The sequence below is a fragment of the Cheilinus undulatus genome, linkage group 4, assembly GCF_018320785.1.
Source record: "Cheilinus undulatus linkage group 4, ASM1832078v1, whole genome shotgun sequence".
NCBI lineage: Eukaryota > Metazoa > Chordata > Actinopteri > Labriformes > Labridae > Cheilinus > Cheilinus undulatus.
Window position 1 is genome coordinate 15,330,044 of NC_054868.1, and position 15,854 is coordinate 15,345,897.

General features: G+C 40.3%; 1 protein-coding gene across 2 annotated transcripts in view; it reads right to left on the reverse strand.

Moving 5' to 3' along the window:
• The window catches only part of LOC121509134 (protein Dok-7-like), a 42,112-nt gene that overhangs the window by 16,720 nt on the left and 9,538 nt on the right, over positions 1 to 15,854 (reverse strand). For both annotated transcript variants that reach the window (XM_041786369.1, XM_041786368.1), the window contains exon 5: positions 10,022 to 10,222. In XM_041786369.1, coding sequence (XP_041642303.1) covers positions 10,022 to 10,222 — 201 coding nt within the window. The remainder of the gene's footprint in view (positions 1 to 10,021; positions 10,223 to 15,854) is intronic.

A 15,854-nucleotide genomic window follows, 5' to 3' on the forward strand; every position in this document is an offset into this window, starting at 1 on the left:
GGAACATCTTGCCAACAGTCAAACATGGTGGTGGCAGTGTGATTGTGGGGCTGCTTTGCTGCTTCAGGATATAAACGACCTGTATGCTTGTACAAGTACTTGTACTTGTATTCTTGTACTCTCATACTGGTATTTTCCAGCCCTTACACTACACCTCTTTATCTTCTACACCTTTCTTTTGCAATTATAATGATGCAGATTAGAAGGGTATTGACTCAAAGGCAGGGGCCTATAGCACAAAGCAGGATTAATGTCTTAGCAAGCTAACTTCAGGGTTAACCCGGGGTTATCGATAGCACAAAGCCGGTTCATTTCTTATCGGGGTAGATCACCATAGTGACTTACTCTGAACGGCTAACCTGCTCCGGAGCAGGGTAAGCTGGAGGTTGAATCTGATCCTTTAAAATGCCCATCCCACTGGCCAATCAACTTCTTCGAAACGATGGCCTGCCCTTTTCTCCTGAACCCGGTAGACAGAGGAGCACAACTAGTGAGGAGAGCATTAAGACGCGAAAGAGTGTTCTGAGACCATTTAAACCCACTGGATCAACCCGATAATCCGCTTTATGAGAGGTACCAGTTCTCGCGGCCCGGACTCATCTATCTGTGCGAAATCTTGGAGCCGTTTATTGCCCGTGCGACCCGCAGGAGAGGTGTGATTGTCCAATATGATATGAAATCATACGTAACCATACAGCTAGAGGTAATATACTAGGAAGGGATAATCAAACTTCATTTATATAGCCCCTTTCACACATTCAAATGCAACACAAAGTGCTTGACAAATAAAAGGGATGTAATGCTAATGTGAAACAGCACATTATTCCATCATGTCATTCCTACACTTCATTCATTGTGTTTGAGGGCTTTCTTTCTATAAAGAGGGAGAGTGTATTTGAGTCCAGCTGCTGATTTGTAATTTGTTAATTTAGGTCAGACATCAACTCGGTATGCATGATTTCAGTGTGGCGACAACTTTAAGCTTAATTGTAGCATGATGTTAAGACATGAAACAGACCAACTTACCAGACGCAATGATGTTTTTATACTTATTTTTAATCTGTCCCCATGTTCTTTTCACTCCAGAAGGATTACATCTGGAGAATGAGATGATAATTGTAATGCACACAGTTCATTTGCAGAGTATATTGTTTCATGAGATTCATGAGTGTGATCAGTGTCAGACTGAGCCATTGATGAGTAACTTACGCATTTACACAGTCCGCTATGCGCTGCCACGCATTTTGCCTGCGATTGGCAGCCGCCACGGTGTTTCCTTTTTCCAGGATTCAGACTTTTTCCTCCTTGTACTTCATCATTATTAATCTTTGCTCCTCACATGTGAAGTAGGGTGCCCTGTCACTTGCTTCCTTGTGATTCTCCATCTGTTTAGCGCTCATGATTGCGATTGGTCAGCTGCCTCTGAGCCCTCCCTTTATACGTGTGCGTTCACGGCTCTTGATGAGACAAACCTGGGTTGAGTTACCGTGTGGATAACCCGCGTCGTGCTATCGATTATCCTGATTGCCATTGTTGGGGTTAGTCAACCCTGGATAGATGTGAGTTACCCAGGGTAAGTTGACCACGCTTCGTGCTATAGGCCCCTGGTGGACAGCCTTCTCTCTTATTTGTTTTGTTTATTTTTTCTTTTTAAGTGTCATACTTGAAATCTTTTGAATTTTAACCTGAGCTCAGTTGTGAATGAAGATGACAAATGGTAAGAAGTTGCTGTAATAGTTGCTGTATATCAAATGGAGGGGACAGGATAGAAGCCTCCATTTTAAGGTTGAACAAGATCCTAGAACCTAGTATATGGCTGACCACAACTATCTCAGATGCCTGTTGAAATGCCTGACTGAAATGTGTGGTCTGGCAGAGTGATTTTGTCATGAATGTTCGTAGTTTATTATTTTTAGCCAAAGCTATTCCCCCCCATCTGTCTCCTTCTGTGTGTGTGATGAAGCCCTGAGCAGCATCATACCCCCTCTCCTCTTGCTTTTCTCACCCGCATCTGATTGGTTAAACACACAGACAGACACACACAGTGACTCAGCTGCAGTTAGAGAACAGAGGGGAAAATACGCTCTCTGTATTCTGCACAAAGGGGTATCATCACCAGAGAAACAGGCAAAAACCTCTCCTCTGCACAAGACAAGCTGTCGGCATGGCTCTCTGCTTAACAAGAACAGCGGTCCAGTTTGGAGTAATCTGCAGTGGCCCTACAGCGACATCCAAGCTAACAGCTAACACCGGACAGACAACGCTTTTAGTGTTGCTGTCTTTGCTTGTTACCTCCGCCAAGGAGGTTATGTGGTGGGTTTGTTTGTTAGTTAGTTAGTTAGTTTGTTTGTTTGTTAGTTTGTTTGTTAGTTTGTTAGCAACATAACTCAAAAACTCATGGACGGATTTTCATGAAACTATCAGGAAATGTCAGAAATGACACAACTGATTCGATTTTGGGACTGGTCCGGATCACTGTCTGGATCCAGGAATTTTTTAAGAGATTCTGTACTTTTGGGAGATAGCACTGTGCTGTTACCACTTTACTCCAGGAGATGGTGATGGAGAGTAACTTATCCAAAGTTTTGGAGTTTATAGAGTTCGAAAGATGCACACCCAGTCAAGGAGACGAGTCAGAGTGTAACAGAGAGAAAGACAGCGAATTGTAGCGAGAATACTCACAATGCTGTGAGGAATTGAGGAATATTCACCCTCTGCCATGACTTTCACATGTAGCGAAGCCAATGCTTTGCTTCACTGTATCTTCACCCCACCGGGGAGAGAGTAATCAGCAAATTAGATTTTGGGAGTGATCCGGATCACCGTCTGAATCCAGGAATGTTTTTTAAAGGATTCTTCACTATTTGGAGATAGGGCTAATGGTGGAGGTCTGCACTCTTTGAGTGCTTTTCTAGTTTTAATGAAGCAATGTCCAGTTTTGACAAAGTATTGTACACAAGCATTCACACAAGAAGTTACCCTTTCCCCCTCAACTATCACATAGTCATGCCAAAGTAGGTTGGCAGAAGAGTGAAAACATCTTTTCCAATATGAAAAGCATATAGCTTATAGGGTTGTTTTTATTTTTCGTCATACAGGAATGTGCCCAGTTCTGGTGAAACAGAGGCTTAAGCTACTATATCTGAGGTATTTAGAGCAGTGGAGACAGCCATTAGAGGGCGTTCAGGCCAACTAAACCCCGCCCATAGTGCATCTTTGTATGTATGGCTCTAGTTACCACAGTGGAGGCAGCCATTGGCGACAGCATTCAGTCCAAGCAAACCCAACTTTGTCATGTTAGGGCCCTCAAAGTAGCATCACTCACTCAGTAAGTCAGTCAATCAGAAAAGGACAGAGCCATCTGTAGGGCTGCCCTCAGCGGTCAGCAAAAAACTAGCAAAATGTGAAAAACAAGAGTTTGAGCTCAACACTGTGCCTACAGTCTCATCTTCTATAGGAACTTACCAAGAAACAATGAATTAAGAGCACACTCACACTAGGTCATCCATACCGTGCTGTATTCTAACAATGCTAATGCCCATTTGACCCCCTCCCCTGTCCCCCCTTTGGCCCACGCTCACACTGCTCACACATCCAGGCTGGAGCATAGATATGGATACGTCACATGCCGACGTCATCACACGAGGCATCCATAGTTGATGAATTTATATGTGGTGTTGATGACTCAGTATACACTCAGTACTGTTTTTGGGCTGTAAAATAGCAACAGATTTAGATGATATCTGATCTCACACCAGGGTTATGTGACCTGACTTGGGATCAAGGTCAGGATCAGGATCCCTAACAGATCAGGATCATTTAACCATACAAGAGAGGAGAGACAGAGAGAGGTTCATTGTGGCGAGTAATCCCTCACAGCATATAATCTTGAGCCTGATCAGAGTTCCAAGCACTTCTCCTGCTGAATGAAACCCTGACTTTTGAAATCATATGAGCCCCTACAACTGATCTTTTGTGTGTCTGTAAGTATACAGACACGCAAACTGGTGCATACTGGCATTCCTGTATGCTCCATGAACTGTGCCATCTTTGCATAATTTTTGATGCCTTGCACCAAACAAGCTGTCATAGGACAGCCTGTGCCAAGAGCAGGATTAAATGTTCAACTAAGGGTGTACTCACACTAAGCCATCCATACTGTGCCTGGGCCCGTTTCAGCCTACAGTCTAGTATGTTTGGCCAGTGTGAGTGCAATCGTTCCATGCTTCGGCGCGGCACGCTTCGTGGCCCCGGCATGGATGGACGAGGTGATGGAGGAGGAGGAGGAGGAGATGGACAAATGAAGGAGCACAAGCGCGGGAATGTGACATAGCGTGAAGTGTGAAGTGAAGTGGGGCTGTGAAGTGAGCCCAAGCACGGAACAATTGCACTGAAGCTGGTCAAACATAGTGGATTTTAGGCTCAAATGGGCCCAGGCATGGTACAGATGGACTAATGTGAGTGCGCCCTTAGTCTTAAAAACAGTCAACTCTCAGAAGCAAAGTTCTTAACTGCAACTGTGATACATTTCCTCAAAATAATTTAACATCAAAGAAACATCACAAGTAAGTGAGATTCTCAAATTGCTTTAAAAAGAACATTTCTTTGATAGTAAAATACACCCCTCTGCCACACTTGGTGCCTTCCAACCAGGAAACAGCCCTACTTGTTGATAAAGTGGAGTGAGTGCAAGATGGAAGTGCAGAAACAGGTGACCAAACAAATGTATTTTTCATATGTTTATCAATGAACAAAAATGTTTGTAAGCTAAAACTCTTCATGCATGTTTCTTTAATTTAATGCAGTTCCTTACCGAGTTTTTCATATTTTTGTTTGTTAGAGGGCTTTTTATCCAAGTAGCTTCATGTAACGCTTCAGATGAAAGGTGCATATTTGTATTCTTATTTTTCTTATTTAATTTGATCTTGTCACAGTCTTAATTTTGTTTCTTTGTGATTTTCTTCCCTGTATGAGAACTCTAGTTTTCTTCCTGCCCATACCTGAGTCTAATCAGTGCTCTATTTATCTTCTCCTTTTTTTCAGTGAGGTTTATTGGCGTGGAGTGTGGATCACTTCCACCTTTGTTTAGTTTCTGTATGACTCTCTGTCTTTGTCTGTTCATCTTCTGCCTCCCTTGTGGTTTTCTCAGTGGACTTTGATTTTTTTATAAAGTAGTTCTGTTTGGACTTTTTAACCTCATGTTTATTTAACTTTTGTGTTTGCTGAATTTGGGTCCTGGTTTGTTTTTAATTGTCTAGCAAACTTTACTGATTTTTTAATTTATATATTTGTGTTCATGAAATGGAGCATGATTCAGAAATTGGTGTTCTTTCTAATGTGTGGCTCATGGAAAGTTAGTCAAAATAACATATTTAACTTTAAGTCATAAAGTAAAATGAACATATTTATTTAAAAAAATCTAATCACTGGTACTGAACTTCAACAATAATTTAAGCTTTGGATCATATTTGGCCTCTCATTCACTTTGGGCCAGATCAAAGGATTGAGGTTGGGTTCAGGAAATAAATATGTAGTTTGGTCTATCAGTCACATGTAGGCTGTATGAGGGCCACAATTAATTACAAAATCTCCCTCATACATCTGAGCCATAAAGACTTTTAATTGGTAGAGGTCTGGCTTTGTTATGGTTCAGGCACTGTTGTCACACACTTGGGCCAGATTAAAGCACGTTTCAGACTGGAATTCTTCTCAACCGTGGCACAGCATGATTTTCAGTTTGTCACCGCCGTGCGTCACACCTGTGAGTATTTATAGAGAATCAAGGTCTTGTCTATTTTTTCTATGTGCAGTTGTGGATAGACAGGAAAATGATAAATGGAAAGCTGTGTTTACCTTGAAGCAAATATGTATGTCCACTTCGGAAGAATATGTTTACAATTGTGACCCTTATGAAGGCCAGGTTTTACAGGTTGTAAAACCTGGGGAAAGCAGAGTTTTAGGCATGTAAATACAAGCACATTTCAGGCATGTCATCTTAAAATTGTATTTTTCTCAAGATAAATACAATTCACAAGGTCTGACAGCCATCTAAATTCTGCAGAGGATTACTGTGTCTGCATGAGTGTTTGTGTGGGCTGTGTGTTCGGGTGTGCATGAGTGCATGAGTGTGTGTACACAGCCTGTATGACCAGATATCTGGTCATCTGGGGCACAGCTGACTTTTAAAATGCAGATGCAAAATCTTTATATAGAATCATTAGATGACCAAGACACCCAATTACTGTTTGGCTTAAGTAACCAGAGGACCAACAGCAATGATCTTGGCCAGACAGTCCATTGTAGTCCAATATTTTGACATCCTACAATAAAGACCTTGTGTTTTTAAAGATATATATTTGTGGTTTTTTCATGTGGATCAAATGTATATCTATACATTAATCACTATGTCTTTTTTTTTTTTTTGAGAAACTACTCTCATGATCAAAACATGATAACTGAGAAACTTACCATTCCCTCTCGGGACAGATGGAGCAGATTATGCCAACAAAATTCCTCATCACAGCTTTGGCTTACTCGCTCCCAACTCATAAAACACTGCACTTCAACATAAGATTCTAGTTTCAAAGGAGCATGGGGTTGGTACATGATGAGCCTGAAACCTTCAAAGCTAATCTGACCTTCTGTGGGGTAACAGATGGAGGATTCGGTTTTTTGTTGTTTTTTTTTTGTTTTGTTTTTTTAACAAAAAACATTAATCTTTATTCTTTCAAAGTGCATACTGTGTCAAATCGTGTTTGATGTAAGCTACACAAAGTTTGAGACAAGTATGAATGAAACCATACAACACTCATCAAATCCAAATAAACATGCAAAAATGTGATCTAATAATCTGCTCTTTATTTCACTCATCCAAGGAATCCCACCAGCCAACTTGTTTCTAAAGTTCTACTCCTTCTTTTGCAGCCATGAAAAGGGGACCTTAAGACAGAAACTGTCATATGAAGTTTGCACACAGGCCTGACTGGATTGGCTGAATGACTATTACAAGGAAGGGCTGGTATTTATAGATGTGGCTCATCAACACTGAAACCAGAGCCTGTAGGCCTCATGGTTATTTCTGTTAGAGCTACAAGACTGTTTAAATATGTATGTGTTAAAACACATACTCACACACAGTCTGACTGTGAGGAGATAGCTCTCTGGCAAAAACCAAAAACACCAACCAAAGTCAAGGTGTCCCAATCAAACATCAAACCAGGGAATAGAAGCTGTTGCAGCGGCAAGATAAACTAATTCCAGTGTTCTAAGTATACATACTTAGGAGTTACAGCAATATAGCTTTTATTTGTTCCAAAATATTTTGGATTTGAACTGTTGTGCCCTTCATTTCCATTTGTTTGCTTTTTTATTAATCATACAAAAACAACAACAACAACAACAAAATTTGAGTTCTTTGAGTACTTAAGACAAAAGCAGCTCTTGGGTTCTTTGGGGTGACATCAAAATGGAATTAGACGATTTCCTCAAGCGGAAATTGCGAGAGGGGCTCGGGGGGCGGTGCCAGTTTCATCACAAGGTTGTTTATGACAGTAGCTCGACTTGTCGTTAGAAAAGGTCATGTGCAAGTCCAGGCTGAAGCAGCATGTAGCTGGACAATGACATGGTGAAATGGTTGAGAAACACTGTACATGATAGGAGACTTTATTTATGTGTAGCCTGATTAACTGATGCTGATCACCTGGCACCTTAGCTTCAGCTGTCTTCTTGATATACCTGGTGGTGTTGGCCCTCCCTGTGAGCTCAGGTAACATTATGACTACAAATGGACGTGGCTGTGATACAAAGAACCAATGAAATCAATCTAATGAAACAGTGTGTCTGTCTCTCTTACTCACGCGGCCTGGTCATTGTAGTTTAATAGCAGTTACTGGAACATGGGGCTGAGAAGTTTGTGTAGCTTCACACATGCATGTAACTTTTGCAAATGGATGCTCAATGAAACAAATGAAGACAATGAATGAGTTGAACTGAAGTCATCAATCATTCAAGTATCAATTAAGAAGTTGAGTCATGATCAAGTGAAATCAAGTCATTAGTAAATAAAAGTTAGACAAGTTTTAAACAGATGGAAAGTAGTTTGGAAAAAGTAAATAAAAATATACCTTTAAAGCAGCTGAAAATATTTTTTAAAGGCCCAGGGCCTTTTTCTCATTTATGACAACAGACCTGACTTGTCATTACAAGGTCATGTCCAAGTCCAGGCTGAAGCAACATGTGACATGACAATGACATAGTGAAATGGTTGAGAAACACTGTACATGACAGGAGACTTCATTCATGTGTTTTAGTCATTGTGTGGCCTGATGAGCTGATGCTGATCACCTGGCACCTGAGCTTCATCTACCTGTGTGGTGTTGGCCCTCCCTATGAAAAGAGTCCTTTGATTGAATTTTATACAGACATGTAGTTCCTGTCAAGAGTCTTGACAAGAGCAGGTGCAGAAGAGATGAATTCTATCGTTTCCAGCTCCATTTGAACACATTAAAAACTTTAATTGAGAAAGGACTGTGGGTTCTTATTTTGATTGACGTCACCAAAGTCAAGAGAACATACAAACACACGAATGCGCGCTTAGCGCACTAACACACATATATGGTATATATGTGTGGCTGTCTTTGGCAACTGACATCGCCAAAGACTGTGTGGGGGACTGTATGTGATTGGGGAGCCAACCACAGTCCCACCATCCTGTTACAGCATTGTTTAAATGTGCTGCTTTATTGGAACAGCTCCATGTGTGTGTGTGATCAGAGCTCATTGAGGGCTGTATGTGTGTCAAGCAGCAATGACATCATCAAAGCACCAGAGCTGCTGTTGCCATGGTTATTAATGCCTGCACGGTTACGCATCACTGATCACAGATCAGTTACACCTGAGGCAGCAGAGAGTAGTTTTGAGTGATTTTGCTTGTGAACACAGTCTCTTTCTCCTCTCCATGTGCGAAAACCGTAAATGGTATCATCAAAAGGATTTCGGCGTGAGCATCTGCAGGCCTTGAACTATCAGTGATGTTATTTTGGTGTTGGTGATTGTGTTTGGATTTGGTGATTGTGCAAGAAATGAGGCCAGGGTGGCGAGCTTAAAACGGGCATCTTTCTGACTTTGAAGACAGATTCATCAGATTCGATACTATTGCAGCAGATGAGAGAGGTGTCAATGTACTTGGGACAGTTGGTCCTCTCATGCCAAAACCATGCATGATATGGCTTTGGTTCTTGGTTTGACAGTAGCGGGACAAGATTTCTTCCGTTTTGATATATTTTTTATGTGTGTGGTGTTAGATTTGTGGCCGTAGTCACTAGTTGTTCGCAAAGGTCTCAGTTGATGTGTCGGCTCTCTCAGCCTCTAGGGTGATTACATCACCCACTCTAGCAGGGTGATTTTTAAGCATTTTCAGTCAAAGCACAGGAGTTTTGAAGACTCACCTGTTGAAAACCGTAAACCCCATTGTTATACCAAAGACATTCCTGAAGACAGGACAAAAATAACTGCGTTTTAAAGTTTGAATGATCTCTGTAGGTGAAAGTATGGTGAAGCAGTAGGGGTGGTGATAAACCGTATTTTTGTGGTTTCTTCATCCCATTCATTTTAAATGGGACTTTTTCGCAGTTTTTTGTGAATAGCTTCGCGAAAAATTGGAAAAGACATAGCACACTGATTGGGAACAAACCACATGTTTTGATGTATAATTTGCAGGGGTTTTCTCAAAGCCCCAGGAGGAGTAGCACGGCGAAATTTTGTCCGCAAGATGAAGAATAAAGAAGAAACGAACGGAAGAACAATAGTGGCTTGTGTCGTTGCCCCGAAATTTGACTGATTTCTAGCTGCCGCTAAAAATCACAGCTGCACTTGTCAAATAAACTCTCACCTCACAATATTTGTTTGGCTAGATACCCAAAAATCAGAAAACAGTACCCTGACTAAAACATTAAATCTAGGGAGGCCAAAGCATCTTAATTCATGAGACTGAAAAAATATTTTCTGCCTAAGAGGTACTTACAGATTCCACAGCGAGTTCCTCCCTCAAACACAAAGCCACTGGGCACAGCCCCATATCGACGTAGTGCTGACAACTTCCAGTGGCCAATGATAGCAGGAGGGATGCCTCTGGTGAGGACCAATAAGTTGTTGCATAGGTGGAGAGAGGCAGGGCCACTTGTAAGTTTGGTACCTGGCTCCACATTGACACTTAACCTGTGGACTGTGTAAGGGAGAGAGAGAGAAGTAGAAAGAAAGGTTCTGAATCAGGAGTGTGTGTTTTCAGTTGCCACACAGACTTAGTTGCAAACTGAAAAATCATAGCACAAATAAGGTGGTGCATAAAATCATCAAACATGGCAAATATCACACACAAGAACAAAGGCATGTCATACCATTTCTCTCTATGTACTGAGGCACTTTTAACAACATAGCTTTCCCTCTTAAACATATGCAGAATGTATACATGTATACATAAAATATGAGTTCATGTAACTGTTTACTTTAAGTAAGTAAATACTAGGGGCATGACGAGATGCTTATCTCACAAGACAAGACCTGATTTGGGTCCCCGAGACAGGAGACAAGACAAGATTTTACACTTTTTCTATTCTTGGAAAAATTGAGTGGAAATATATCCTTTATATGGCTGAAAGTCATAATTGCAAAGCATTCAGGTCTATTAAGAAATGTTTAAACTCCTCTTGTACTAAATAGGCACAGTGCTTACACACAGTTTGTCTTGTCTAACCCGGCCTTAAACTGTACTTTTAAATGCTCTTCAAATCAAACCTTTGATCACATTTTACTACACTATGCACTCATTGCTACAATTATAAAATAATAATAATAAAAGCATTTAGATTATTTTGAAAGTAATTTAAAAACTATTTAAAACAGACTGAAATATAAAGAGTTGCATCAGTAAAATCAAAATATTTCTCATCCTCTTTATGTGCATCCATTTTTAAAACACTCAAAAGAAACACGTTTGTTTTTTATAGTAAACTACAGAAATAGCTTATTTTCTAATTTTGTGGTCTTTTTTCTCATGAGTTTTGAAAGGGTTGGACATGACGCACAGATGAGTGTGTGTCATGTGTTTGCATTGGCGTTGGTGTGTCTCTGCTCTGTCTGCTGTCAGACAATAAAAACAGCGCATTTAACTGGGGCTAGAACTTTGGTTTTTGGAGATAACTGGACTCTATGATACTCAGGCTGAGTTTTTTTTTTTTTTGTTAAGTTTACCACTGCAGTGTACAACAGCCCGTTGTGCTACTCTGCTTCTGATTGATGATATGCACAGCCAAAAGCTAATGGATGTGTGACTGACAGGCGGTGAGACAAGAGGCAGCAACTGAATCAAAGTTACAAAGTCACATATACCGGTTCTATGAGCGAGTCTGCGCACATACACAAACTCCCAGAGCCTGCACAGGTTTCCAGCAGCAACATTTAATCATTTCACACCATTATGATGAACTTATTTTGCATTTGCGGATCATAAGCGGCCCGAGTAGCGCACGCACAGAAGGGGGTGGGGGATGAAGCGGTGACTGAATGGGTCATGGATCAGTTCTGTTTCTTCATTAACTAATGAAGAAATGGAGTTATGCTTGACAACTGTCAAACCAACAATTTTCAAGTGTCCAGGGCATCTTTGTGATCTTTTATAACTTCTAGTTAGGTACTGTTTTTTGTCAATAGAGCTACTGCTCCTGGTGTCTGGGCAATACTGATCTTGCGAGATGATTTTCACCTCGACGAGACATCTCGTGATGTTTTGAAAATACCAAATAGATAACACTTTCACTAAAAGCTAAGCAACTTAATGTTTTTTCTCAAACATGAAAAAAATGAAGATAGCTCTCAGTTGAGAAATGAACTGTTCATCTCTTATTTCAGCAGCCTTCACAGGCTGATTACCCACAATTTATGCCAATTCTCTGATAATTGAAACAGTGAGGAATTTGATTTGACTATTTATCTAGGACAAATTCTATTTTTTATTTTCATGAAACAAGCAATAGGCCAGATCATTTAATTGAATGGCTTTGTAACCCAGGTAGTATTTGAAATATGTGTATGTACATGGGTAATGGGTATCTATTCATATTCATGTATGCATATTCTCCATGTGTTGTATACTGTATAAGATTGTGTACTGGAATATTACAATTAACTGATGTACACTTTAAGTATAGTATTTATATCATCATTTCCCAACCTGAGGTCTGAACTCCCTTGGGCAGGGCACCAGTGGGTCCAAGGGGCTTTGTCTGCACTCAGAGATGTTGAGATTAGATCTGCACAAGTTTACTGAAATCATGGTGGGGAATTTGGTGAAGGGTCAAGACAAAGGTTTTTGGATAATATGTAGACCTGTTTTCATGGTTGTAAAAATGACTGAAATTGGTGTGGATTTTTAATGGCAATGCAGCCCTTTTTAATTTTTTTTTTCCTAGGGGTCTGAGAGCTCAGCTTTCCTTAAATGCTGGAAAGAGCCCCAGCTTGGGAACCAAGGATTTATTTATATATTTATTTGTGGAATATGCTGTAGGAAATTGTATAGCTTGTACAATATATGTTGTTTGTATTTTATATCCATTCCATAAGCCTGTTTTCCTTTTCTTTTATCTAATATATGTACAGTACTTAACAAATTTAACCCAAATGATATTTTTAATGCTAAAATATAACTATTATTGATATCCATGAACTTTCAAATTTACTGATTTACAAAAAAAACGAAAAAATAGTAAAGCAAATTATTATTTCTTGATTAATATGTCAAATTATAGTTATTTACTTGCATTCCTGAACAGAAAAATTAGTTTTAGTGGTTGAATGTTATTCTTGATCAATTTCTGACATCTCAGAGAAGCCCAGTGAGCCAGCTCAAATTTGGGTATAAAAAGGTGGATTCAGTTTGAAATTCCTCATTCCTGTTCAAAATGGTGAAACGTCGAGAGCTCACTGAAAATGAAAGTGTCTGCATTAAAGCACTTCATGATGCTGGATGGTCTCTGAGACAAATAGGGAAAGACGTAAAGTGTTCTCACAGTGTGGTCAAGTATGCTTTGGAGTCAATTGCCGAGACTGGTACTTACAAAATGTGCCAAGGAAGAGGCAGGAAACCAAAGTTAACTGAAGCAGATGTCAGACACCTCAAGATTTGAAGTACTAGAGACAGAAGAAAAACCACTGCTGATCTTCAGGCAGAGATGAATGCTTCTAGATCAGAGTCTGAGAAAGTCTCCAGAATGACCATAAGCAGACGACTGATGGAATAAGGCTGAAAGGGAAGAATAGCTGCTAAGTAGCCATTATTGAGGCCTGCAAATATCCACAAACTCCTCAGATTTGCCAGGGAGCACAAACACTGGACTGTTGATGACTGAAAGAAGGTCCTCTGGACGGACGAGTCAAAGTTTGAACTCTTGGGTCAGCATCGTCGTGTTTATGTCCGCAGAAAAGCTGGAGAATGTTTTGATGCCAGATGCATTGCACCCACAGTGAAACACGGGGGAGATTCCCTTATGGATACGGTGTGGGCAAATTAGTGAAAATCAACAGTATCATGAACAAGAACATCTACCACAACATTTTAGTGCATCATGGAATCCCTTCTGGACTGAATCTAATTGGTCATGGGTTCATATACCAACAAGACAATGAGCCCAAGCATACTTCAAAGCTGTGCAGAGACTATTTGACCAAGAAAAAGGAATCTGGAGTACTGGAACTGAACTGAAGTCAAAGTCCAGATTTGAATCCTATTGACCAAATTTGGGATTTAGTAGATTCAAAGATTGATTGCACAAAAGTTTTCATCTAATGCAAGTCTGTGGGAAAAGCTAGAAACTATTTGGAACTCAATAACAAAAGAGTCTGTGAAAAAGTACATAAAAACAATGCCAGCAAGAATGCAAGCTGTTATAAAGGCCAATGGAGGCCATACAAAATGTTGCATTTTTTGGTTATGTGTGAAAAAGGACTCTTTAGTTGGTAACAAAATGAAAAGTTTGTTATTTGCCAAAAAAATAAAAATAACATTTTTAGTTTTAAAGAAGTTTTTGAAAGATTTCTAAAATATTTATGTTTTCTCGTTTTTATTACAGGTGGTCTAAAAAATTTGTTAAGCACTGTATATGTATGCATGTATATCTATGTGTATATCTATAAGTTATATGTTTATATATGTATATATACTATTCCAACTTTTCCAAGTCCAGTTGAGTCCAATTTTCAGCTTTGCCCAACACCTGGCCGTCTAATGGTTAGACGGAGGCCTGGAGAGGCCTACAAGTCACAGTGTCTCACACCCACTGTGAAATTTGGTGAAGGGTCAGTGATGAATGTCAGCTAGGCTGGAATTAGGCAGACTTGTCTTTGTAAAAGACGCATGAATCAAGCCACATACAAGGTTATCCTGGAAGAAAACTCTGCTCTGACAATGTTTTCCAGTTCTGAGAATTGGTTGTTCCAGCAGGACAATGCTCCATGCCACATAGTTAAGTCAATCAAGGTGTGGATGAAGGACCACCAGATCAAGACCCTGGCATGGCCAGCCCAATCTCCAGATCTGAACCCCATTGAAAACCTCTGGAATGGGATCAAGAGGAAGATGAGTACCGTATGTTCTGGACTATAAGTCACTCCGGAGTATAAGTCACATCAGTCAAAAAATGCGTCATGAAAAGGAAAAACATATATAAGTTGCACTGGACTATAAGTCACATTCATTTAGAAACTAACATGCTCTGATACAGAGGCGGTTGCGTTGTGTGAAGTGGTAACACCAAGAAGGCCAGCCTGCAAAGTCATTTATATTCTTCTCCTTGGTAACTACCAGGGCGTTGAGACGTAACTGCACCATTGACAAGCCTCTCCTGGCAGCACGTTGTTCAAGCACCCATCTGTGTACTCGTTCCTCCAGCTCTGGCCATCTTCCTTACAGCCCACGATTAGCTTTCTTTGTTTTCTTCATTGCAATAAGAGTAACCTCTGCTTTTTGCCAGTCCCTCACAAGTTTCTCACTCACTCTAAACTTTCTTTCTGTGGCTCCATTACCGTTTTCGTTCATTTTTTCAGTGGTACAGGAGCATATAGCATATAGTTGTCACCATGGTTGTCACAAGCCTAGAGCGCCCTCTCGCGGCTGTAGACAGTAATGTTTACTTTGTGCATGTCAGTCAGTATGAATTAACATTTAAAAACATGTTAAATTATGTATATTTTGATATATAAGTCGCACCTGACTATAAGTCACAGGACCAGCCAAACTATGAAAAAAGTGCGACTTATAGTCCGGAAAATACAGTATATATATATCAGGGCTGCATCAACGCAACTGATTAATCATGAAACCTAAACACGTTAAAAAAAAAAAACTATGATGCAATATCATTATCATATAATCACATGACCAAGTTTGACCACAACTTTCTCCCATAGTCCTTCAAGCACAGATGTTTACGCGCCTACAGGTGATAGGGAGGTCAAAAGCAGCCAGCAAGGATGAGTGAGGGGACGGACCCAGGTCTGCTTAAAGGGCAAGTTTCTTTTTAAAAAGCTGGCAAATGGATGTTATCATAAAACCAAAGTTGTGTGTACATATTGTAGTGATGAACTGTCTTTTCACTGAAGCACAGCAGGTCTGAAGTTCCATCTTCAGGCAAAGCCTATCTTTGCTAATGTTAGCATAGACACTAACAACAACACATGATCAAGCCATAATTGTCTACACCAGCGGAGCCCAGCAGACCTGGATTTGTCAACAAAACAACAACATCTAACCTAATGGGTGGCCAAAGACTGCAAACCATCAACCTTGTTGATGACGAGGGCCTTAA